This window comes from Antennarius striatus, chromosome 18, assembly GCF_040054535.1.
Source record: "Antennarius striatus isolate MH-2024 chromosome 18, ASM4005453v1, whole genome shotgun sequence".
NCBI classification, from domain to species: domain Eukaryota; kingdom Metazoa; phylum Chordata; class Actinopteri; order Lophiiformes; family Antennariidae; genus Antennarius; species Antennarius striatus.
In genome coordinates, this window is record NC_090793.1 from 6,932,322 (window position 1) to 6,958,464 (window position 26,143).

General features: G+C 41.0%; 3 protein-coding genes across 6 annotated transcripts; 2 read left to right on the plus strand and 1 right to left on the minus strand.

Moving 5' to 3' along the window:
• Window positions 1-2,874: 2,874 nt before the first annotated feature.
• Window positions 2,875-9,450, plus strand: kif2c (kinesin family member 2C). Of its 4 annotated transcripts, none has more exons than XM_068340914.1 (21): window positions 2,875-3,147; window positions 3,240-3,334; window positions 3,493-3,600; window positions 3,752-3,800; window positions 4,557-4,700; window positions 4,877-4,993; window positions 5,964-6,058; window positions 6,173-6,268; window positions 6,363-6,417; window positions 6,504-6,666; window positions 6,853-6,943; window positions 7,034-7,097; window positions 7,210-7,301; window positions 7,393-7,535; window positions 7,911-8,124; window positions 8,298-8,408; window positions 8,533-8,600; window positions 8,746-8,824; window positions 8,913-8,993; window positions 9,093-9,186; window positions 9,314-9,450. In XM_068340914.1, exons 1-21 carry the CDS (start codon window positions 3,081-3,083, stop codon window positions 9,373-9,375), a joined length of 2,088 nt encoding a protein of 695 aa, XP_068197015.1. In that variant the 5' UTR covers window positions 2,875-3,080; the 3' UTR covers window positions 9,376-9,450. The 4 variants fall into 4 exon arrangements, with proteins under 4 accessions (XP_068197015.1, XP_068197016.1, XP_068197013.1 ...); XM_068340915.1 differs by having other exon boundaries at window positions 4,880-4,993; XM_068340912.1 differs by lacking the exon at window positions 9,314-9,450 and having other exon boundaries at window positions 9,093-9,306.
• A 4,497-nt stretch (window positions 9,451-13,947) lies between these two features.
• On the plus strand, window positions 13,948-20,599 carry selenot1a (selenoprotein T, 1a). The gene is made up of 6 exons (XM_068341419.1): window positions 13,948-14,163; window positions 16,962-17,072; window positions 19,316-19,442; window positions 19,590-19,677; window positions 19,825-19,986; window positions 20,122-20,599. The coding sequence occupies exons 1-5, from the start codon at window positions 14,030-14,032 to the stop codon at window positions 19,944-19,946; spliced, it is 582 nt and encodes a 193-aa protein (XP_068197520.1). The 5' UTR covers window positions 13,948-14,029; the 3' UTR covers window positions 19,947-19,986; window positions 20,122-20,599.
• A 128-nt stretch (window positions 20,600-20,727) lies between these two features.
• Window positions 20,728-25,637, minus strand: LOC137612445 (glutamate-rich protein 6). The gene is made up of 10 exons (XM_068340977.1): window positions 25,594-25,637; window positions 24,660-24,690; window positions 24,381-24,467; window positions 24,089-24,294; window positions 23,904-23,965; window positions 23,584-23,759; window positions 22,232-22,314; window positions 21,919-22,077; window positions 21,569-21,794; window positions 20,728-21,436 (listed from the first exon to the last, which is right to left on the minus strand). Exons 1-10 carry the CDS (start codon window positions 25,635-25,637, stop codon window positions 21,251-21,253), a joined length of 1,260 nt encoding a protein of 419 aa, XP_068197078.1. The 3' UTR covers window positions 20,728-21,250.
• Window positions 25,638-26,143: the final 506 nt, after the last annotated feature.

Genomic DNA, 26,143 nt, shown 5'->3' on the forward strand with positions numbered 1-26,143 from the left:
TCTCTCCCTCCCAGAGAGTCTTTGCCTTCACAGTTCTAGCACCCTCTAAGCAACCCTGGTGGACTGAATATTCAGCAGGGAGCCCACAACCTGTGCCGACCCAGGGTTGTCCACCAGCTGTTGGTGGGTCAGGGTCCTGGTTCTGCAAAGTGCTGTCAGCAGCCCAGGTGTGGTTCCACTGCAGAAATCCAGCCTGGCTCCATACACTAGTGGTTCCTTCAATAACCAAAACAGAGAGTCAGAGCTTTTTCCTGAACTGCTTTTAAAAAGGGCCCATGACTTAAAAACGCCATGACAAAAAGGATCCAAACCATTTCACTTAATTTTTTTTTTAGAATCAATTAAAAACAGCATCCAGCCCCAAGTTACTCACACATCTGAATATACAGCTGGTCACCTCTCTCCATGTCAGATCCGCTGGTACGGTCAGAAACCGCTGGATGAACTGTAATCTGAACGTGGCCGTTCTACTAGCCAGGTGGATGAGGCCCTGTCCCCCCTCCTCTCTTGATAAAAACAACACTCCCTGAGGCACCCAATGCAGCCCATCCCAGAAGAAATTACAAGTTTCGTCCGATCTGAGCTAAAAAACCTGACGAAGGGTCCTTGTAGGCCTAACAGTGCCACAGCTGTGAGGCCACCAGGTTGTTGATTAACAGTACATGACCTCTGTAAGACATTCTAGGGAGCAACCATTTCCATTTTTTAAGTTTCCCTTCTATTTTCTCAATGTCACCCTCCCATTTCTTCCTGGTTGTTGCTTCATCTCCAAGGTGCACACCGAGATGTTTAAGACCATTGGTCTTCCAACATAAGCTTGGAAGAACGGTGAGGCCATCATGCCATTCACCAACAGCAAGGGCTTCACTTTTGCTCCAGTTTAACTTGCTTCAGTTAGACGTTGTATAAATTAGTTAAAACAACTAAAACATCAATATCCCACTGGTTTTTAATAAGAACAACATCATCAGCATAGGCAGATAAAATAATGCTCTTCTTAAAACCAGATAAAATCAAACTGTCAATGCTTTTGCAGATTTTGCAGAGGAGGGATTCTAGGGAGAGTGCATAGAGCAATCCCAGACAGAGCACAGCCCTGTCGGATGCCCCAGCGCACCCTGAAAGGACACACAAACTGCCGTTAAACTTCAGTAAACTCTCAAAATCACTGTACAACACCCAGATCTTGGCAATAAAACCAGTGCTGAACCCAAACTTCTCCACTGTTTTTCAGAGGAAGCTGTGCTCAACATGGTCAACAGTCTTTTCCTGATCTAATGAAGTGAGACCTGCATTTATACCCAATGAGCTGGAAACCTCTAAAACATCTCGAAGTAGGTAGACATTGTCTACGGTAGACCTGCCAGGCACACAGTAGGTCTGATCCTGGTGGATGACCTGCATCATAACTTCCTTCAGCCTGGTAGCTAAAGCCATGGACAGAACCTTGTAAATCCGTGCAGAGCAGTGGCACGGGGTGCCAGTTCTTAATTTCCTGTAGATTGACTTTTTTATGCAGGAGGGCGATCACAGCCCTCTGGCAGGACAGCGGCAAAGAGTCCGAGGCCAGACTTTCATTAAACACCTCCAGCAAAGAATGTCCCAGAAGGCTTTATAGAACTCCACCGTGAGACCATCAATGCCTGGAGCCCGCCAGCCTTGCATGCTCTGCAGAGCAGCATGGAGTTCCTCCAACTCCAGTGGCCGGTCAAGCTGTGAGTTCATCGTCGTAGAGATTTGAGGTAGCTCTGCACAGAACTCCTCTGGTTTTCTGCCTCAGCATTCTCATCCTTTTCACTTCTCATCTCCCTAGTCTCACCCAGTTCACCTACCACCTCCATTTATTTCATCCCGTTCACTCGATACCTCTCCAATTTCATCCTTTTCACCCATCACCTTACCATGCACACCTAACACAAATGTCACCTCACCCATCTCACTGCACACTTCCACAAGCTCTCCCATAACTCCACCTGCACCACCCATTTCGCTTCTAACTTCACCTGTTCCCCAAGCTATCCTGCCACCATCCTCACCTGTCCCACTTTCATTCTCCCCCCTCACCTCAATGTGATGAAAAGTGCTTAAGTGGTTCAAAGTACAAAAAAACATCAATAAAGATTAATACAATTTAAAAATCAGTGTTTTACATCAAGAAATTGGCAAATGTAAGTTGATCCTCAACTAAAGTGCACAGGATATTTTGTGGCACCAGATGTTCCTAAAGCTGTTCAGGTCTTCTGTCATTTTATAAAAACCAAATTCTAGTTGTAAGCGACATCTGATGTTACAGCCAAAAAAACAGTAGCTGCTTCTTGAACAGTATTGTTTTCAATTTTCCTCTTTCTGGTTAAGTAAATTGCGAGCTTTGCCTCTCCAGAAATAAAATTAAGAAGAAGAAGAAATAACAAAAAAGTACATTTGCATGTTGATCAACTATTTGGGATGAGCAAATTCACCAGAAACGTGACAGAAATAATATGACAACAGAAATGTGGAAATAATTTCAATGCGTAATATTATACATAAAACAAAGAAAACTTATTAAATTAAATTAAATTAAACTGAATTAAATTAAATTAAATTAAATTAAATTAAATTAAATTAAATTAAATTAAATTAAATTCATATAACTTCAGCTGTGACACAAGCACTGAAGAGCTTTGTTGTCTTTAAAAAAATTCCACTGACATGTTGTAATTGGTGGGACTGTTCAATCTCTCAAACTGGATTCAGTGTCCGAACATCTCCCACCACAGCAGTGGTAATCACAGCGAACATGACCGACACTCCCCGCCAGATGGCAGTAGCGCTGCCAGGAGGCTGTTAAAAAGCTCAAAGAAGAAGACGTTTAAAAATTGGGCGGCGTTAAATTTGAGTCTGTCGTTAGTCCATGACAAAATCCGGAAATACAAAGATATACTGTAGTGGCAATACAAGTAATTTCTAAGTTTGTTCAGTTATTGAAGACATTAGCGTGTGTTTATTGCGGCCACATCGTTGCTGCTAGATAGCGCAGCTTAGCTTGTTGCTAACGTGAACTTTGTGTTGTCCGTGTGAACTGCAGCACAGGAAGGGATATGAAAATGGAGAGCAACCTGTCCAGGCTACTTGTTGGACTGTCTATAAACATCAGCCGAAGTGACGGTAAGATACGTAGCAGTTTTTTGTTCCGTAAACTGTATTGGAGCTGTGCTGAGTTAAGAAAAAAAAAAAGTAATAAATGCTGTGTCAACCAGGTCGGGTTCATCTGGCGACAGTGAAATCCGTTGATGCCGTCAAGTCAACTGTGATGGTGGAATGGCATGAGAGGAACATCTGCAGAGGGAAGGAGGTGAGTGTAGACATCGGAGGACACGGTCAATTCATTAAAAAAAACAATAATACGATCCCACCATATATTTACATTGTCTTTTGAAATAGTCGTTTATTTAACCTAACCTGTCATAATCTGAGGTGATGTCGCTGTCATCTGTTTCGTGACTGGTTTAGGTTGAAGTGAGCGAGTTGTGTAATCTCAATCCAGAGCTGCTGGAACATGTCAACTCTGCCACCAACAAAGTTGCTGACCCCCCTGGACCTGCTCCTGCTGCAGACAAGGCAAGTGTTAACTTTTCAGTGTAAAAATCAGTGACGTGAAGAAAAAAAATATATATATTGGTAAACATGGCATGCACTGCATTCATCCTGGATAAAAATGATTTTCCATCTGTCACCAGTGTTTTCCTCCTCTCTCTTTCCATATGTCTAGAAGTATGAAGGTCGACTGCGCTCGTCCCGGATTCCCGCTCCTGCCTCTTGTATGTAAATGTATTGTTTTTCCCTATTTCCATCTCCTGTCGTTTGTTTCCTAACAACTTGTCTCCTTCCAAAAGCCTCTGCTCCAGCCACAAACAATGCTGAAGAGTCAGGTTGGCAAGGCATGCATGTTGTACTAAAGCATAAATAATAAGGGTATTTTCGAATAGGTCCCTTAGTGGGGTCAGGGTTCACAGTCCTTTTGAAGTTGGGCTTTGACTGGTCACTGATTTTGCATAAGAACTTGCTTGCTTTCGTAAAGCACATGGGTGCAAAAAGACAGCTTGGGCTACACAATCTTTTTGTCTGTCAGCTGTTAATTCTGGGTGGTAACGAATACAAGAAAAAAAATAAGTGCTTTGTATCATTACGGATGAAAGATACATTGTCTGCACTAACAAGTTAATTTGCTTAAAAAAGAAATGTTGATACAATGCAATTATTTTTAAGTAGTTGCACAAACAAATGCAATACTATTAGTTGTCTGTGGAATATTTTGATGCAAAAATCTAATCAGATATTTAATCAGCTACTGCAGTTTAGCAAACACTTTTTTCTTCCTGTAGTAGTGTCTTGTCCCAAATTTCTGTCACTCTTGGTCTCTCATGGAACTTAGGATGGCAAACTCATCATTTGATCTTAGCTTGCTACCGCTATGTACTGTAGGCTTTAACTTTACAGTGCATCAATTTTACCACTAGTTAAAAACACTGACACTCGCACTACAGCTTTTTGACTGAGATTTATTGGATTTTCAGTTGCTCACTCTCAAGTCAGGCAGACATGCTTGTTCCAGGCTCCAGCCCTTATTAAATCAGCCATGCTGAGCTCTGAATCTTCTCAAGCAAACCAAGAGACCTTCCCCCATGATCTGCGATCTTCGTCAGCCTTCACAAATTCTGGTTGGTATTGTTATTTTCGAATAACCTCAAAAAACAAAATTAATTTTTGTTTACTACGTTTGTATTCTCGATACTGCTTATAAAGAAGTAGTTGCATGTTTTACATTGAAATGTTGTCTGTCCTTTTCAATGTGCTTTCTATGTCCAGTTTATAATATCAGTCTTGCCTTATCTAACAGTTCCTAATCACCAGCATAAAAAGAATGAGGCCAAACCGTCGCTGATGCTCACACGTGAGGCAGTGAAGGAAAATGACGAACCTGAGAGAATGCCTCCACCCCAAACAGTGAGAGGTCAGCAACACATTTCACATTACGTATAATACACATCCTCTAACTGCTCTTTAGTACCAGTACAAAGGATTTTTTTATTTTAGACAAAAAACGTATCATGGTTATGTGAAAAATGAGAGCATGCATGGAGATAGAAAATTATACGTATTTTATTGCTTTGAGTTGGTCACTCAGTTTGTAACGTAAAATCATACATGTATCCATTCATTTCCAACATTTCTTACATGTTTTGGCTTTGTTTGGAGTGATAATGGCTGATTAAACTGCTCTCCGTTATCATTATGGTATTGTATTGATCTGAGAAAATAAGTCAACCTCGTCTACGGAATGTGAGGCATATACTAGGAAGATATTTTAACTGTTACATTGAGCGTGCACACACACACACACACACACACACACACATATGTGTTCTCTCTCTTTCTCACACACACATGCACGAACAGACACAAACGCATGCGTACACACCTTAATCAACATTTTTTAAAACTTTTTGTGGGGAAAAAATGGCAAGAACATTAGGTTCTTGCCATAGTTTTATTTTGATCATAAAAATTAAAAAAAATTTAAAAAAAAAAAAATAGAAAGTTGTGTTGAGTATTTCTATCTGCAACGGTTGCAAAGATATTTGGTGGACTAATGGATGGACGAACACTGACAATTACAATACATCACCGCTTTGAAGCGGGATGTAATAATGTACGCATTTATGCCCCACCCATTTAAACCACACCCACTTCTGGTTTAAGCGCTGAGTACAGACACGGAAACAGATCATTTAGATTGTTGAACAGATGCAGATAGTGGTGTACTTGCTCATCCCTAGCATATACCCATTAGTTTGTGATTACATTTGTATGGTATTGTGATGGTGATGAGTAGTAGTACTAGTGACTTCATGAGGTGTCATTAGATATTTTGACATGCTGGCAGAAAGATGAAAAGGGTACATAATCTCTGTGCTCTTTAGGTAGAAGAAAATCTATGGCTCAAGACCTGGCAAAAGGCAGCAAAAGGTTGTCTTGTGTTGTGAAGCCCCCTGATGTGCAGTCCAAGAAGGGAAAGGTGATTTTGATATATTCATCTTTTTAACTCTAGTCTTCTTTAACTTTATCTTTCTAATCATAGAAAGTCCCTTTATAGATTCTATTGCAAATCCGTTTATCTGTTTTATGTTAGTTTGGAGAAGCTTCCCGACCAAACCAGAAGTTCTTCGAAATGATTCAGGATTTCAGAGAGACCTTGCAAGTGACTCCATTACTATCCACTGACCAGGTGAGTGTAGACTAGAAAAGTGGCTCTCATGTAAAACTATATGCTGTCATGCCATTATAGTCCTTAGTAACGGCACATTTGTGCACATTCACAGATTGAACCCCGAAAAATTTGTGTGTGTGTTCGCAAGCGCCCCTTTAACAAGCAAGGTATGTAAAGAATGATGTCCAACACCCCATGAATCTACCACTTGATCTTAATGGAGTAATTACTAACAGTGTTAAATTTATTCCAGAGATGAACAAAAAGGAGATAGATGTGGTGTCTGTACCTGGAAAAGGTGTCCTGTTGGTTCATGAGCCAAAGCAGAAGGTGGACCTTACCAAGTACTTGGACAACCAGGTCTTCCACTTTGATTACTCTTTTGATGAAGCCACCTCCAATGACCTGGTCTACAAGTAATAACTTTATTCATCTTTTTCTTTCACAACAAAATGAAATGATTGTTGGTTCTCTAGATATGAGTTATTACAGGCTTTAAAACCTGTTTTAGACTTCCTTTCTTCAGTGCAAATTCCTGTTTTTAGGACAGGATGTGATCACCTTTTAAAATTTAAAGTTCCCTCATGTTATTCTTTCTCTAGGTTCACAGCGAAGCCATTGGTGCAATCCATTTTTGAAGGTGGTATGGCCACATGTTTCGCCTATGGCCAGACAGGAAGTGGGAAGACTCACGTAAGTCTCTACATGTTGTGTAAGATTAACTTGTCTTATATATTATTTTTACAGTTTATTCATTTCTAGTTTTGAACATTTTTTCTCTAGACAATGGGTGGTGATTTCACAGGGAGACAACAGAACTGCACCAAAGGAATCTATGCATTTGCAGGTAGAAGTAAAACCATCTGCTGTCTTTTCCTTTATTCTCTGAACAGTAGAATATTGAGGATTTGACAAAATTGGTTTTAATAATTAAGAATTTGTCATCTTTTCCTTCCTAGCCCAGGATGTTTTTACCTACATGAACCATAGCAGATATGATAATTTGGATATCTCTGCCTACATCAGCTTTTTTGAAATTTACAATGGAAAAGTAAGAAAAATTACCTTTTATGAATACTTTTTGAAAAGCATATGATCTTATTCACGTCATTCTTGAAGTGAAATATACTCTTCTTTTTTAGGTGTATGACCTGCTGAACAAGAAGGCTAAGCTCAGGGTACTGGAAGATGAAAGACAGCAGGTTCAGGTTGTGGGGCTGGAAGAGGTTTATGTGTCCACAGCAGAGGAGGTCATCAAGATGATCCAGATTGGCAGTGCATGCAGGTACTGTTCCCTCTGATATGAAAAGGATTCAAATCGGAATGGTGGTCATCTTGTCCGGAGCATATCCAGCAAGCTTTGCATTCTAGCTTCAGTGAACTTTCCACACATATTAATCATATTATTTAGTTGTGTCTTTGGGATAATTAGATTTTTTTCTGACGTTAGTTTGTGTGGTTTGTATGGTTTTATGCAATTTTGTATACAAATGTTTTGTTTTGATTTTTCTATGGAAAGATGAGTTTAAGGTATCTCCACAGCAGTCATCCATAAAACAATATCCTCTGCTCCAGGCTCATGAAAGCCATGGAGGATGTCTTCATATAACAATGATTTTAGTGTGTAATGTTATAATTGTGCTGGCACTGTCTCCCCCAGAACATCAGGCCAGACCTCAGCCAATGCCAACTCATCCCGCTCTCATGCGGTCCTCCAGATTAGCCTGCGACGCAATAACCGCGCCACCACATTGCATGGCAAATTTTCATTGGTCGATTTGGCCGGTAATGAGCGTGGTACAGATGTCAGCAGCAATGATCGCAGCACCCTGGTTGAGACGGCAGAGATCAATCGCAGCCTGCTGGCTCTCAAGGTAGATTGTGATTTCTCTGTAGGTACACCAGATAAACATTTAGGTGTTTGATACTCAGAGGAGACTTCTTTTTTTTTCCTGGCGCTTGGGCTAGGATGCAGCTAAAACTATATGTTCTCAAACTGATGCTCATAATACTGTCTGAGTATTAAATAATGTATGTCCACCTGTAGGAGTGCATCCGTTCTCTGGGAAAGAATAGTGACCACATTCCTTTCCGGATGTGCACTTTGACCAAAGTCCTCAGGGATTCCTTCATTGGAGAGAAATCCAGGACCTGCATGGTATATGCACGCTGATTTTAAGCCTGTTAATAATGTATTACAATGTTTTTTTACATAATGGATGATGGGCTTGCACCATGTGTGATTAATGTATGATTAATGCATGTATGTGTATTATCCACAGATTGCTATGGTGTCTCCAGGTATGGCTTCCTGTGAATACACAATGAACACACTACGCTACGCTGACAGGTACATATTAGGCTTTTGAATTATGTTTTTATCATTAAAATACTGACTATTTTTATCATGTTAGAATGTGATTGTAAACTTTAAAGAATATCTGCACCAGGGAAAATAAAACTAAACATAAAACATTTTCTTCCATTTTTGGCAGAGTTAAAGAACTAAATGGTAATGCCACAGCCAACAGAGCAGCCAAGCCACAGGAACCTGTAAACATCTCAACAGATGAGGTAATTTTGTATGATATGGGCCCAAAATCCTAATTACTGCTACTATCCTTTTTATAAACAGCTGAAAAGTTTGGTTTTTAAATTGTAGGAAATTGTTGAGGATGCCCATGTGTATGATGTCATCTCTCAAGTGACAGAGTTGGAAGAGAAGGTTTATGGCCAGTTCATGGTAGTACCTACACTGCTTCACAGTTTACAAATTGTCATTTCCCCCTAAGTTTACATTCTAAGTCCACATTCTCATCATGATTGTTTCTTTTTTTTTCAGAGGGTGAATGAATTTGTCACAGCGATGAAGAAAACCTCTTTCGACATTAAGGCAGAACTTCCTGACATGCTGGATCATTCCCAAAAAATACTGGGTTTGTTTAAAAAAATAGATAAAGGGGCAGTAACAGATTCTGCCCTCAAATTTACTTTCCACAGGTCATGATCTGGATAGATGACTGTTAAATACTTTATTGAGTCAATTTTATATGTGATCCGCAGACACTTTGCTGGCCTTGCAGACGGCCGTGGAGCAGGAGAGCCTGGCAATCATGAAACACTAAAATAAACCCACTGACCTTTTTTTCTCTTTCTTTTAATTGCATTTAATGGACAAATTAAATAAAATATAATCAGACACTATCTCTTGTTTTTGTCTTGTATTGTTCTTTACATCCTCAGTGTTGGATTTATAGGTTTAAAGTCTATTTGAAAGTATATTAAGTGAAGAAATATTTTCTTATGTCAGTAATTTCAATTGAAAACATTTTTCAACAGGTACACAGACAAAAATGAACTTCCAGAGAAAAATCATGTCTGTGTTTGAGATGTTTGATGGTTCCTTCTTAGATTATATTCTTTCATTACAGCCAAACTCTCCACACAGAAGACAGAGGTTTAACTTTACCTCCGTGAACATATCCTCTGCCTCCCACCTGGCTTGAAACCCCCTGTTCTCAGCTTCTACCTTCCATTTAGCCATTTTTGAGGAGGGGGTAGCTGAAAGTTCTCTTCTGCTCTGACGGCTGATGAATAATGAAGCTGAGGCCTGCTTGCTGAAGTGAATTTGCAGGCTACCCTTGCATTGTGGGGAATGTAGTATTGAATAGAAGAATAGAATACCTTTAATGTCATTATACACAAGCATACAACCCTCTGTGCAAAAGTTCTGGTATAAAGTAACTAAATACAAAAACAAAACTCAGTAACAGTAACTAGCAGCAATTGCTACAAGGACATTACACAGGGTTCCTAACTGGGACTGACTTCCAACATGTACGCCTTCGGAGTGCTGTGTTCAGTACTATGATTGCACTCGAGTAAAACGTGTTGGTTAGTGTAGAGGTCCGTGCCTTGATGGACCTGTACTTCTTTCCAGAGGGCAGCAGTGAGAACAGGCTGTGGGCGGGGTGTGAACACAGGGGCACTAAGGGCAGCGAGGAGGGCTCTGGATAAGGGAATAACGGAGGCAAAATCCACTAATGCTCAAAAGATCCAGGGTCACCTGACCTTAGGGGACCCACGGAGTATGTGGAAGGGCATCAAGTGCATCGCTAACTTTAACACCAGGAATGCACAGGGCCCGACAGACCCCCCTAGCAGATGCCCTCAATAAATTTTATGCCCGCTTTGAGGACCCCAACACCCCCCCAAGCACCAAACTAACACCCCCCCCTCCCCCTGACGACACGCCCCTCAGTGTGACCACGGAGGATGTGAGGAGGACCTTGCAAAAGATCAATCCTCGCAAGGCTGCAGGCCCCGACGGCGTCCCAGGGAGAGAACTGAAGGACTGTTCCCACCAGCTAGCAGAGGTGCTAACAGACATCTTCAACACCTCACTGCAGCTAGCAACGGTCCCCAGCTGCCTGAAGTCCAAGACCATCGTCCCGGTACCCAAAGGCCACTCGGTGAAGAAGCTTAATGACTATCGGCCGGTGGCCCTCACCCCGATAGTCATGAAGTGCTTTGAGAAGCTGGTCATGGCACACATAAAGGACTCCATAGACATTACGGTGGACTCCCACCAATATGCCTACAGGAGGAACCGCTCCACCGACGACACCATCTCCTCTGTGGTCCACACATCCCTCACCCACCTGGAGAACAAGGACTCCTACATCCGCCTGCTCTTCCTGGATTTTACCTCCGCGTTCAACACCATCATCCCCCAGACCCTGGTACAGAAACTGTCAGAGCTGGGACTGTCTGCCACCACAGGGAACTGGGTCCTGGACTTCCTGGCAGACAGATCACAGACTGTCAGGATCAACAACACGGTCTCCTCCCCCATCACCCTCAGCACCGGCTCCCCACAGGGTTGCGTGCTCAGCCTCCTCCTGTTCACCCTACTGACGTATGACTGTTCAGCAAAACACCCAAGCTGTCATATCGTAAAGTTCGCAGATGACACAGTAGTGGTGGGACGCATCCACAACAATGATGAGTCCAAATACAGAGATACAGAGGTGGAGCACCTGGTGCACTGGTGCAGACACAACAACCTCTGCATCAACGTGGGGAAGACCAAGGAGATGGTGGTGGACTTCAGGAGGAAAAGTCACTCCCCTCCCCCCCTGCACATCGGAGGAGCAGCTGTGGAGGTGGTCTCCAGCTACAGGTACTTGGGGGTTCAACTCACTGCGGACCTCACCTGGAGCTGTAACACCTCCTACCTGCTCAGGAAGGCCCACCAGCGGCTCTACTTCCTCAGGAAGCTGAGGCGTGCTGGACTGGGGGGTCCCGTCCTGAAGGCCTTCTACAGGGGAGCGGTGGAGAGCATCCTCACCACCAGCATCACTGTGTGGCACGGCAGCTGCTCTGCAGCAGACAGGAAAGCTCTGCAGAGGGTGGTGAAGGCTGCACAGAGGACTGTGGGGGGTGGCCTACCTACCACCACAGAAATCTACACAAGTAGGTGTTGAAGGAGGGCCACCCACATCATGAGAGACCCCACCCACCCAGCACACTGTCTGTTCCAACCCCTCCCCTCAGGCAGGAGACTACGGAGCATCCGGAGCAGGACCACCAGGCTGAGGAACAGCTTCTTCCCAGAGGCTGTTAGACAGCTGAACTCCTGTGGTGCTCTGTAGTCACCCTCACGACGCCCCGTATGTCACCACAGACACACGGCGATTTGCTGCAATATGGTGCTTCATCAGGTGCAATAGATGGAGCACCTACATACTTAAGCTGCTACACTGTAAATAGATTTTGCTGTTCAGACACTTTTCAATTTACACTTTATGGCAAGCAGATTTACAAAGGTGATAAAGAGTCCAGTGAGAAATACTCTGTTGCAGCACATATGGACGGGACCTACAAGTTCTGTTTCAGCAACAAGATGTCAACCATGACACCAAAGATCGTCATGTTCACCATTGATATTGGAGAGGCCCCTAAAGGCCAAGATATGGAGACTGAAGCTCACCAAAACAAGTTGGAGGAGATGATCAATGAGCTGGCTGTGGCCATGACGGCTGTGAAGCATGAGCAAGAGTACATGGAGGTTCGTGAGAGAATACACAGAGCAATCAATGACAACACAAACAGCAGAGTGGTGCTGTGGTCATTCTTCGAAGCTCTGGTTCTGGTGGCAATGACACTAGGACAGATTTACTACCTGAAGAGATTTTTTGAAGTACGGCGAGTGGTGTAGTAGATTAATGATCCCTGTATTTCCTCCACTGTTTTCTCCAACATCAAGACAAGTTGACACTCTTGGAAATGAGTCTGCCAGTTTTGAGTAAAGCCTACATTTGATTGGAACTCAGATGTTTTGTTCTCCTGTTACTCGTTTGATTCCGTCTGAATAATATAATGTTTGTTCAGAAGGAATTAGCCGAACAGTTCTTGGCTAGATTTCAAGTTTCCACTGGTTTTTATGTTTTTCTTTTTTTGTTTTGGTCAAGTACTGTTTGATAAAAGTACCCTTTGCTTGCCAGTACAGTTTTGGCTGTGTGAATGACTGTCAGACTCAATTTCATTTTAGGCAAGCAGATGGAAAAGATTTAGAGATGCACATAAATGGAATGACATGTGTGGAGTAATCAATGGAGAATGTAGCCCTTATAAGATACAAATGGGATCCTTTCTATGATTAAAATGGTAAACAAGAAAAATTTACACTTTATATATCTAGCATTCTTAACTTTTCTCTGTTCTCTTATTTATCTTACATTTTTAACCTATCTTTACTTAAATTATCCTTTTTATCTTATTTTATCTTATTTATCGACCAGGCTTACTGGGACCTTCAGAGACATATTTTGTACTGTCATATGTAAACGTGTGTCAGCATGACAAATAAAGACTCTGATTCTCTGATTCTTTCCAGAGCCCTCCTGTCAGCCTGAGGGCAGCTGTTAAACCACACCAGCATATTGTTGGTGAGGATGCTCTCCACAGCACCCCTGTAGAAGGACAGCAGCAGATCCTGCGACACATTTACTCTTCTCAGGGACCTTAGACAGTACAGGTGCTGTTGTGCCTTTTTCACAAGGGCATTGGTGTTAGTGCCCCATGTAAGGTCCTCTGACATGTATGCTCCTAGGATTCTCCCTCTTCCTCCTGAAGTCCAGCACCATCTCCTTGGTTTTCAAGTTCAGTGCCAGGTTGTTGAGGGAGCACCAAGTGGTGAGGTTCAGGACCTCCTCCCTGTAGGCTGACTCATCATTATTTATGATAAGCCCCACCACAGTAATGTGATCAGCAAATTTCACGAGGAAGTTGCCCCTGTTAATCAGGACGCAGTCATGAGTGTACAGGGTACAGCATTGGACTGAGCACACAGCCCTGGGGGGCCCCGGTGCTCACAGCCAGGGTTGAGGAGTAGCAATCCCCCAGCTTGACTGAGTGGCTGCGGTTCGTGAGAAAACTCTTGATCCATGAGCAGGTGTGCTCGTCGATACCCAAACCATGCAGTTTGAACAACAGTCTGCTCGGGACAAGTGTGTTACAGGCAGAACTGAAGTCTACAAACACCGTGGGCCCCGGCCCTTGACTCTGACATACAGTATGTGTCACATAGCCTCAGAACAATCGCTATAGTGACGTAGTTAGTGGAACAGCCAGAGCAGTAGGTGGCACCACATATAAGTGGTACTAGTGCTTAAACTCCGACAGTCGAGCAAGAGCGGGGAGGGCCGAAACAGCGTCGACCCGTCCATATAAATTAGTCTGTTCTGAGCGGAGAGACGAACCCCAACACGGAAGGCGATGAAGTGGTTGCGTTTGTCGTTCCTCGCTTTGGGGGTCTTCTCTCTGTGCTGCGCCACGTCTGGTGACACCGGCGGCGTGAAGAAGATGAAGATGCAGTTTGCCACGGGGCCCCTTCTCCGGTTTCAAATTTGGTAAGATAACGTCAGCGAAAACCACAAAAACTGGCGAGTCATGGTAAGCTATGTTAGCAACATGCTAACAACAACGTAGGCCAGAAATGGAATGAAACCTGGACAGAAGACATGCTGGTAGTGTTGTTGTTGTTGTTGTTGTTGTTGTTGTTTAGGAGCTTTAACGACATGATAGCAAAATTAGTCCATCACCGTCGAAACATACGGAAATATTTGTTGTATATCTATAAATTTCTGCTAGTTAGCATTTCAGCGTGGCCCCAGTTCCGCTGCTAGATACTTGATATTATGGTCTGCTTTTTATACTTACACGGTGTTCATTTTATAGCCGTGTTGGAGTGCTGTACTCGCTGATGTGCTGTTGAAAAATCAAATGCCTTTGCCCTGTGCTCAGACCGGATTAATCTGCTCCTCCTATTGTAGAGACAAGGGGATTATTTCAAGTCCTTGTAAAGAACTCCATCTGTAAAGAACTCCATCTGTAAAGAACTCCATCTGTAAAGAACTCCATCTGTAAAGAACTCCATCTGTAAAGAACTCCATCTGTAAAGAACTCCATCTGTAAAGAACTCCATCTGTCTGGAATTAGTTGCTACAATTTAAACAGTTTGCATTAGTGTTTTTTTCAGTTTTACAAATATTTGAATCTAGTAAACACTACTGCATGAGAGCTAACGCTGACACAAATAATAATCAGCCCTTTAATAATTCCCGTAGTGGTATTAAGTGTTTTTCCGCTGTAATAATTAACGTGTGTGCGTATGTGTATATATATACCTGTATATATATTTACTTGAGTTTACTCACTTTATTTTTTTCTTTCCAGACATGACATTACACCAGATTTCACTTTCTTAAGATTTGGAATATCAACAACATCGGGAAAAAAAAAGAAAAAAAAAAGGCGGGGGTTGAAAGTTAGAAGCCATTGGCTTTGTAAAATCCCTGTCCCCTGAATCAACAACATCTCTCTCCTTTCAACACATTATCAACCAAATTCATACATTGAATGTCACATTTAGATTATTTTATTTTGGTATATTATTGTTTTGAATCATCCATTCAGTCCACTAGATGTGCGTACTTACACACGTCTTTATTAATTTGGTTTATTATTATTTTTGGACATGTTAATATAACAGACTTGATCACATTTACAACATCAACATTCGAAAAAGCCAATAGGCTTGTGAAATTCCCGTCCCCCAGAGTTAACAAACATCTCTCATTACAATATGTCTTCATCAGTTCTTGGAATGAATTCAAATTTGTTAATGACCTCTTAGTAGTCCATTCCGTATGTTACTGGACAAATTTAGGGTGTCGGTGCCAGTAGAATTTTTGCTTTGTTTGGCTGAGATGATTAAGTCTCTGCCTGCCCCCACTCTTAGTCACTGGTGTCAGCATCGCGGTTTCTGGCCACAGCTACGTTTTCCCAATCTCTCCAGCTTTTGAGTGATGTCTTCCTTCATTTGAGCATTGGCCTCATCCTGCCGGTCACTCATCCTGGCCATGGCATCACTCAAGAGCCAAGGAAAATTAATCAGAGCCATGGACTCCTTGCTTGCGGGTGACACTTTGGCCATTGCTTCCACAGCGTGGGTGCAATCCTCTTTTTATGTGTATGTATGTATGTATATATATATGTGTGTGTGTGTGTATATATGTATATGTGTGTATATATACATATATACGTGTATATATATACACGTACATATATATACATATATATATGTATGTGTATATATATATATATACATATATATGTGTGTGTATATGTTCAGGATGAGCGAGTACACCAACCATGTTAATCAACGCGTCTTCGATGTGGAGATGTTATACGTCCGAAAATCATCGGTTTTAACTCCATTCTGTGTGTACATGTAAACACAGGTCACACACACTAACGTCACAGCGGTTTTCGTTGCAGGGAGATGCCCCACAGATAGAAAAAGTTTCGGTTACAGTGTCCACACGACGTGTGTGTGTATATATACTGTATATATATCTATATACATATATACACACACACACACACACATGTCCCTAACCCAAGACCTAGTGGACTGTAGGACGACAGTAGCTCAGTAGTTAAATCATTAACTACATGTGTTTATTGTTAAACTAACGATGTCACGTGGTTGTAGTGTTTATTGAAGTAGTTATTTAAACAGAATCAGAAAAAAACAGGAACTAGAGCAAACATTTGAACTATGGATGGAATATGGTTTTGTGTCTTAAGCAAACTTGGCACACGTGATTCAGCTTTGGAATGACAACTGATTTAAAGTAGGTCAATGGCTAGGATTTCACTTCATCACAAAATCTTGCCATTTAGAAAAGAAATATAATAATTCCCACATGCAAAGGTTTAAGGTGAAGTTCACAAGCTTTGGTAACACATGGATTGTTGTGAGTTCCTGTGTTCTTAGTTGTTCTATACACTGTGCCAGTATTCATCACAAGATTGCATAATTAAGCTCAAATTGCATTCCCTATCCATCAAAAATAAAATGAGGCAAACCAATATAAAATACTAATGTTTAAAGGAAATCTTTACTGAGGATAGTAGGTGCTCTGCTGCACATTCTTTATATTTGAAAATTTCCTCACTTTGGAACGAATAACAGCTGATTTTAAGGATTATCTTATATTTTTAAATAGCAGCATGAACAGTTGTTTTCCTAGTATTGTTTGGGTTCTTCAAATCACATCAAAAGTGCGATTCCTAGGAACCTAAAAGCTTTCAGCTGCTTTAACTCTGTTCTATCTGTGGTTTATCTGTTTGTTTTGCACAGTATTTCCTGAGGTTACAAGCGGGTGTTTGAGGAGTACACGCAGGCCTTGTACCAGCGGTACCCAGACATCCGCATTGAAGGGGAGAACTATCTTCCAATACCCCTCTATCGGTAAGTAAGGAAATATTTTGTTCATCTGTCTTGTTACAGGGGTGTTACGTTTACCTTTTATTGATGTTGTTATAACGATGCAAGGCAAATGGACTTGTCAATCATTCAGCGTTATTAAATGGCATTACATTCAGTCAGCTTCTTTCATTTTTAATGTGAGCCTAATGCAGACATAACCAACAGATTATACTTTCAATGATTATGAGCTGTCCCACTGTTTGTGTTTCTTTGACTTAATTAACCCTCAGGGACCCATTAAAATGGCTACAAACATTACCTAACCGGGTGCACAGTTGTAATGTTTTTATCAGAAGTATTAAACTATTGGATGAATGTTTTTGCAGGTGTGTAAACACAGTTGGTCTGTGGGTTGATTTTTGGGTCATTGCTGCAGACAATGAAGATCATGTTTCATTATAATATGTCAGCATTATTGTATATTTGTATATAGTAATATGTATGTGTATGTATATATATATATATATATATATGTGTGTGTGTGTGTATATATGTATGTGTATATATATACATACATATGTATGTATATATGTATGTATATATATATGCTTACAGTATATGGAAAAATGGTTATAATGGGAGTCAAATGGACCATTTTTGACCATTGTAGGTATTGTGTGTACACACTGAAAATCTGCTATTCACTTCCAATGACGAGCATTAAAGAACTTAGAAAATAAAGAGGAAAGAAAATTGCTGGCAACATTTAATATATTTAGCCTTTTAACTGACTGATTTATTGGGAGAGAAACTCATAAAAACAACAAAAATGTCACTTTTGGGCCCAAACAATGCCCAAGGGTCAATTCAACACACCAGTGTATTTCAACTCCGTCTCAGTTGACTTAAGGACACACAACATAGTGCAATAAAATATTACAAACCCTGGCAAAAGAGATGTGATCAATGATGGGGAAAAAAAGCAGATCAGACATGACACAGAACTAAAGTCATTTCAAAACGCAACTTGCTGCCTTGGGCAGTGGTGGTGGTGCAGTGGGTGCAGTGGGTAGCGCTTTTGCTGCACAGCAAGGCATTTCCAGATTCGAGTCCCTCTCTTTAAGGAGTTTGCATGTTCTCCTTGTGTTCTCCGGGTTGTCCGGCTTCCTCCCATCTCCAACAAACATGCGCTTCAGTTTAATTGGACTTTAGCTTTGTATCATGTCTGTAATCTGCTTTTTTTCCTCAACAACTGAACACCCTCCAAGATTGGTGATACCAATTTTTGCCAGGGGTTTTAACATTTTGTTGCACTGTGTGGTGTGTCCTTTGGTCCATTGAGAGGGAGCTGAAATATACTAGTGTGTTGAATTAAACTCTCTCAGACGTAACCTTTCAAGATTTGAGGATTCCTGCAGAGCCGTTGTTGGACAGCAATATTTTTTTCTATTTATAATCAAATTTGCACCGACTCCATGACTACTAGCAAAAATAATCAGCAAATGAACTGATAAAAATAATTGGTTGCAGCCAAGACAAATAATTTTAGTCAATATTGACATCAATATTCATCTTTTTCTTGTAGAATTTTCCAGGGACATCTATTTGTGCTCTTTGTGTTTTGAGCTCTAATTTGTTTTTCAAAAGATGTTATGCTTTTTGAACATGACAGGGTCAGAGACTGAGTTAGATGGGCTTGTGCTGGGAAATCCCAGAGGTTACTTTAAATGTATCTTGTCACTTAAACCCCCAGGTACTATTATCTCACCAGAAACAGGAGGTGGTTTGTTTGTCTCTGACGCAATCTTAGAGTCATCCTTAGTCTACTGAGAGGGCTATACTTAAACCACTTAGGGACTACATAATCATAATTACAGGTGGGAAAAGAGGTCCTGTAGATGTTACATTTGTCTCACCCTAGCATAGAAGTATTAGCAGTGAATATAAAAACATATTTTTGCTTATGACAGGAAGCCAACCTACAGTTGACTCTAAATTTCTTGCGTTTTTGATACTCACAGAAACTTAATTTGATGATCAAGATTTTTAGAGGATTTATTAGACGTGATCCTGTGCTGTTTCTGTTTGTCAACAGTAAATATCCCTGACTTTTAATTCCTGTTAATTTCGTTTATGGAACATTACCAACTTCAGACAAAATGAGCCCACATGTGAGCTTTTTTTAAACCTGGAAGCCTCCAAAAGGATTTTATAGCTTCCGAAGCCTTGGTCTGTTTTATTTATGGAATCCATTAAAATATGTTTTTGTTTGTTGGTTCCCCCAGACACATTTCTTCATTCCTGTCTATGTTCAAACTGTTGCTGATTGGGGTGATAATTATCGGCAGGGACCCTTTCACCCTCTTTGGTATGCAAGCACCTGGCATCTGGGAGTGGGGCCAAGGAAATAAGGTAAGCTTTAGAGGAGTTGTTAAATAGCCTCGCAGGAGAGTTTGCCATTTTTGTGCACAACTATGAATAAAACTATGGAATCAGAGGGAGCAATGCAAAATTAGATTTGTGGCATAACGAAAACTTTTCACTTGGTCGTTCTTTCAGATATACGCTTGTATGATGGTGTTCTTCCTCAGCAATATGATTGAAAACCACTTGATGTCTACAGGAGCATTTGAAATCACATTAAACGGTGAGTCGGTAAATCAGTTTGTTCTGTTGGACTGCAGTAAAACTACCGTACCACTGAATGAGGATTTTTGTGATCTCACATTCTGATGGCTAGGTAGAAGTTCAAATAAGTCTTAGTTACTTTGTTACAGTGAGTATTGTCTTTTAGATGTTCCAGTGTGGTCAAAACTAGAGTCAGGGCATCTGCCCTCCATGCAACAGCTTGTGCAAATCCTAGACAATGAGATGAAGATGAATGTTCACATGAACACAAGACCACACCTCTCTTAACCCGATTTTACTTCCTGGCTGGACCTAAAAGCCCCTCCATGTAAGTATTGTAAATAGTTTTCAATGGTCCCGTTTTTATTGATATGCGTCATTGTTTTGTTTCTTGTGAGACAAATTGACTATAAGAAATGTTGCCTTCTAATTTTGTGTCCCCCTCTTTCTGTATACACTGTAGGTTTGAGGTGGGTTTCTCTTTGGGCTGTGAAGTGATGTTAATGAAGGTCTGTGCTGAAGGCAGGAAAACTGCCAGCACATACTTGATGCGCCCATCACTCTTCACCATGCCCCTTGGAGATATCCTGCCCCTGACGCTCGAGTGGGAATTGTGGCAACAGTGCTGGCCATTCAGTCTTTTCTTTTATACAATTCATACTACTGCTGATTTGACCATTGATCCTATAAGAAACAAAGTTTGATTACTAATAATCTTTAACTTGTTGCATACTATTGATCTGTGTAATTAAATAGTCATGCCATTTGTACCACTGAGCCATATGTAAAACTAAGTTTATTGTCCTAAAAGTAGTATCGTAGGAAATGCAACACTTAAAATCAGGAATCGTTCTTGTGAAAGTAACATCTGTATGAGTTCTGAATAATTTTTATATTGATAATGTGGAAGAGGCTAAGATTAATAAAGACTATTGTAAGTATTTAATTGTGTAGTTGTCTGATGTGTGATCGATGCAGAGTAGAATGAGTACTGGTACTAAACAATGGGGCAATTATTTTAGGTGAGTGGTGAGATAGTGGATTTCAGTAGATGTGGCTGATTAAGTTCAGTTGAAGGAAACCCTCGAGACACTACAGAAGACTGTCATGAGGTGTCTTGGAGCCTTCTGTTCACCCTGTTGTCTGGAACTCATTAGGATGTATAATGATTTAATTTGAAAACAAAAAGGGATTAGACAAGAGCATAATGTAAAACAAACAATAGTGATGTTACAAGGGAAACACAATGTCAAAGGTTTTGTATTTGAGTGATTTTATATATATTTTTTGCCCCTCAAAATTGTCCTTGAAAGTACATTCTGTGACTAAATAGATATTTATGGAAATCTCCTGAAATCACATTAAGTCACTTCTCTGGGCGGAAGGACAAGAAACAGTTGTGCTAAATACCAACACATCTTAACACAACAGAAGCACCAAAATTACTGATGTGATCATTTCCTTAAGGGTCAGTTTTCTGACCTGGTTTTTGAAGTGTGACTTGCATTTTGGTCACTGTACTACTGGTTCATCAAAGAAAATCCTGAGGGCACTAGTGGATAAACACTCTGTCGTGATCACCTCAGTACCATCTACCAGAACCCTCTGGGCAGTGACGTGGAGGTGAGGACCTTGTCTGTTCTTCGACAGGTGCGATGGGAGGGGGTCGCCAGGTACTGGTGAATGTTCTTGACGACCAACAAGATCCTCATCCTGGCTGCCAACACAAACTGCTCCTCTTTTAAAACAGATTGTTGATTGTCTGTTTGACATCCATTCTGAAAAAAGAAGCACAGGTTAATGAAGCAAAATGATTTTCCATTTCAAATGTCAGATTTGCACATTCCAGGTGTCTTTAGAGCTGGACCTGCTGGGATGATGCTTGATTAAAAGAAAGAACAAGGCGTCACCTGAGCAGAGCAGTTACCCACGCTGAACTTTGCCTGTTGGCCTTTTGCCAGGAAGGACACAAATGCTTGTTCCCTCCCCAGGACTCGGACCCCAACATTTTTGTTGAGAGACAAGAAGATGGGGTGCAGCTGAGTGGGGGTCAGACTCCGACCGTTCCAACTCCAGTGACGAACCTTTGAACCATTCTCATCCAAACACTGACCACCTGATCTGTTTAAGCTCAGCCTGCGATACAAACAAATATGAATTTGTATTGAGTCCTCTAAGTATTAGACCTATATTTACATTAACCACAAATGATACAATAAAATATTAGTTTTTATGAAATAAAGAACATTTATCTTTGTACCATATGTTTCCATTGCTTTGATAACATGTTGCCCTGCCATCAGACTGGAACATTGCTCTCACAGGTTGACAGGGAACATCAATGTCGTCATATACAATGCAGACCCTTCCATTGTCTCTTGTGACAATGACAATGAGAGCCAAGAGGCCTGAGGGATAGCTGTTAGCTTTTAAGGATGGAAACATCTGCTCTACAGCACGTGCCATATGTACAATCTGACAAAGAGTAGGATTTGCTCTTAAATGTCCACATTTCTCTTAGAATGATTCCTCTTGGTCTGAAAATCTAATGAAACTTTATTGTGAGAGGATACAAGACCTGAGCAGAGCCATCAGGGAATGCAGTGAGAAATTTCTCACCACTTGAATAAATCCTCTGTAGAACATCTGACCCTCCCTGTGGGTAAAAATATTTGAAATAGAAAGGGGTGAAGTTTTCATTTTGTGTTTGTTTTGCTTCCTTCACACTATCAGCACATCAGAATCAGATTCCTCTTCATTCGAACTACTTGTCAGCCTGTAAAAATGGCTAGGTAGCAATCCCTTTTTTTAACCAGGTGCAACATTGGTTAATGAATCGTAATGGATGTTACAGACACTTTTATATATTGACTTGACACTACTAAATTCCAAGCCCAGCAAACCTCCTGCCTTGATTAAAACTGAGACACCATCCTGTTCCTGCTGTTAAGGACAGGGTTCCCTGGAATATTTAGTCAGTAGCTGCCCAAAAGCCTTTGAAGATGGATACTATTGCTGACGCCACGACCAGGTGCTTAGAGCAGTTGTTGACAGCATAGCCACCACTGTCAACCCCTGCAAGGACCACTTCTAGTACCATCAGTTTCCATAAAGCTGGAGAGAAATCCAACTTACAATCGCAGGAAAAGTCTGGTGTCCTCACCACCGCTGCCACTGACTGGCAACTGTGACCTGGGTAGGCCACTTAACTTCTGTTCCATTATGTCAATGACGCCTCAACCAGATACGTTTATTGTCTCAGATTCCACCATGCAGATGATCATTCTGAAGCTCAATGTGCCCTTGGAAGATTGCATGGATGAGGCTAATGAGAGGGAGCATAATACCAGGAGCTGGTGGAAAAGTGCAGAAGGCAAAGCTGGAAAAAGGTCTGCGAGACCCTGGAAGTGGGTTGTCGAGGATTCACAGGGTGTTCATTCTAGAGTTTTCACACAGCTGGGACTCATTGGGAAGGCAAAACGGAAAACAATTGCATCCGCAACTGAAGCCACAGAGAAAGACACCAGAAGGCTTTGGATCAAGAGAGGGGAACCTTGGGCAAATGCTGCTGGGTAACAGACTGGGGACTGATCACCATGACCGGGTCACCTAGGTCAGGGGTCTGATGTTGAAAGACCCGAAAACCCCCAATGACCCAAGGGTACATCACTGATGATGTGTCCCAGCGCATCCACAAGATGTATCTTTCACCTGCTTCAATACCCTTTTATTATCTATGGATTATTACAGTTATTAATATTTATATGCTTAATTAGTGAATGAGGGCTTGCCACTCTGATATGACATAGTATGACCACATGGGGGCAGTGTCTTATGAAATTAATTATACACTCCCATTTATGTTTTTTATAAAATAATTTCTCAAAATAGGTTTATGATTAAATTAAAAGTCAATTTTCATTACCTGGTGATAACACAAGCCAAATTTAAGTGGCTTGTGGTTGCACTGGGGAATCAACACCTGCTCCTCTTCTTCTATTTTTGGGTGTTCCTCGGCTTCAGTGCTAGAATATACTGTCCAGCGTCCATTTTCTTTGTTACAAGAGAGCCGGAAGCTGAGCACCTTGAATTCTGGAGCAGCTAAATAATAGCACAGAAAGAAGGGGTTTCACAAAGTAATTTAATGTTTGCACTTGATTTGCTTCTTACTGATTATCTGAACAAGATATATTCTGCATACACTTGTATTCTGGTTCAGTATCACATATTTAAAGGCATACTCACAGGTCTCAGCTACAGGTGTCTGAGTTGAGTCATCCTCAAACACTGTCAGCTCTGCTTGTTCTCTAAAAAAGGACACAGATTATAATACTCAACACTTCAATACAGTAAAGGTGTCATCTCCTACCATTTTATTAAAATCTTTACATTTTTGCATGGAGGATAAAAGTATTTATTTTATTTTGTACTCAAGTCCACATTGTAAGCCCATAAGAAACTTGTTGGGATCGTCCATCTCTCTGACTTGGAAGGGGATTTCCTCTGTGTCTGGCTCGTCTCCTAGTGAAGTTGATATACTGAGCTTCAGGCTACTTCTCTGTCCAACTAAACATCTCTGCTTCTCCAGCATCCCATGCAGCTGCTGTCTCTTGGCACAGCAGAAGTTCAGAGCTGCCTGAGAGGGACAAAAGAGGATGGGAGGAGGTCAGCAGCGAAATAAATTTGAAGAGTTTGTTTTTCCACGTTCATTGCGTTCCCTACCTGCTGCTCCCTCGATAAATCCAGTGAAGGTTTGGCTTTTTCTCCACAGAACTCACATTTTACTGTGTACTCTTGCAGGTGTTGGTGCTGGAAAAGAGTGTATCAGTGGTGTATTTAACTAACAAATAGCCAAATACTGTATATAGATTTATAACCATATATGAGAATTTGATCTTGGTACCACTGGAACAATGGTTGGTTTGTTTATTCTGTGGTTGTCAGACTCCCGATTATATCTCAGAAATCCTGCTGCTCCAATACAATGGCTGGGTGGGTCACCGGTAGACCTTGGACAGCCCTCTGGTATTGCCTTATCAAACCCAGGGGAAATGCAGTTTAAAGCCAGTAAATAAATAACAATTCAAGATTAAACATTAATTTAGAAAGAAAAGGGAAAATTCCAATGATCCACTACTTAAGCTGTCTCACATGGTCATCCGAAGGAGAAAGTGGATCACTGTGATCAGGGTGTAATACAGCCACTGTAGCATCTAATAATAAAATAAAATATACTTCTACATCATTTGAATAAAACCCAGGACTAATCAACCAAAATAGGATAATCTGACGTTACTCACTCACTCATAGTTTTATCTGTCCTGACTGAAGTTAAGTCCAATTCAGTGTTCTTGACAAGATAGTAGCATCCACAGTGTGTGAGAAATGTTTTTCCTGCTGAAGGAATGTACGCATTACAATCAGGAATTAAGTGAAAAACATGTCAAAGTTTGTGTTGTTATCACATGCATTAAACCATAGGAGTTTGATATCAGGCAAAATATCAGATGTTATCATTGTCTGGTTTAGAATATCTGTACTTCAGGTTTAGGTATTAATTAAAAACACTGTACTGAAACGTAAAGAATTATATATTAAACGATACACTCACCTTAATATGTCACACTCGCTGGTGTTGACAGTAACCTTGGGGATGAAAAATAGCTGTCTGCAGCAATGGGTTGCTAGTATTTATGACAGCTCACTGATTTTAATACCCACACAAACTATAAAGCACAACTCTTGTACTGTGTATTGTACTGATTTTATAGTTCAAGTAAAAAAAACATGTTATTGCTGAAATTTTTTTATTTTTAATAGAATATGGTTAGTATAATAATTTGATTTGGGCAATACAGTGCTTATTTGAGTTTATGTGTATTATGCCAATTTAAATCTAAAAGTTTCTCATCTCTAGGTTAAAAACCCTTTTTACCTGCGGGTCTTGCGCCCTCGCTTGGCGCTGGAAAGTGTGCGCATCTGGCACACGTATGGGTCATTACGGTAGTCGCAATCGTGTGTAAATGACGTTCAAAGCAAAAACACCGGAAGTATCGCGAGATGGCCTCACGGCCTCTACAATACCGTAAGTCCTCAAAAGTTTGCTCAAACTGAACAATTCAAACACTGACAGAGAGCTGAAAATCTTTGCTCTCTCTCGGTGTTGGAGCGTGCAAGCACCGCAGAGCGGGACGCGGACCCAGAACCGCCTTGCTGCGTCACCGTGACGCCCTTCTCTAGTTTTATATTCTAACAGTTCCAGGGGTTTTCATTTGGCTTGCTCTTGATTTTGTAAGTTTGACAAAAGTACATCTTTAAAGTGTGCAGGGCATATTTATTTCCACCCTCATTTCGTCCTCTTTTTTTTTTTACAAACTTTATAAACGGTTTCATAGGGCTACTAACAACTTGTCGCCACAAGCTGGCAAAAAAAGTGTTTTATCTTAATTCATTCATCACATTAAGAAAAAATAAATAATGAAAAA

Bases quoted from the DNA above. Each gene is read 5' to 3' on its own strand.
- kif2c (XM_068340912.1), top strand. From the start codon at position 3,081: ATGAAAATGGAGAGCAACCTGTCCAGGCTACTTGTTGGACTGTCTATA. The intron at 6,667-6,852 runs GTAATAACTTTA...TTCTTTCTCTAG, and splicing joins TCCAATGACCTGGTCTACAA to GTTCACAGCGAAGCCATTGG. The intron at 7,098-7,209 runs GTAGAAGTAAAA...TTTCCTTCCTAG, and splicing joins AGGAATCTATGCATTTGCAG to CCCAGGATGTTTTTACCTAC.
- LOC137612445 (XM_068340977.1), bottom strand. From the start codon at position 25,637: ATGCGCACACTTTCCAGCGCCAAGCGAGGGCGCAAGACCCGCAG. The intron at 24,691-25,593 runs GTAAAAAGGGTT...GGGTTTGATAAG, and splicing joins CGAGGGCGCAAGACCCGCAG to GCAATACCAGAGGGCTGTCC. The intron at 21,795-21,918 runs GTACAAAGATAA...TTTGTATCGCAG, and splicing joins CAAAGCAATGGAAACATATG to GCTGAGCTTAAACAGATCAG.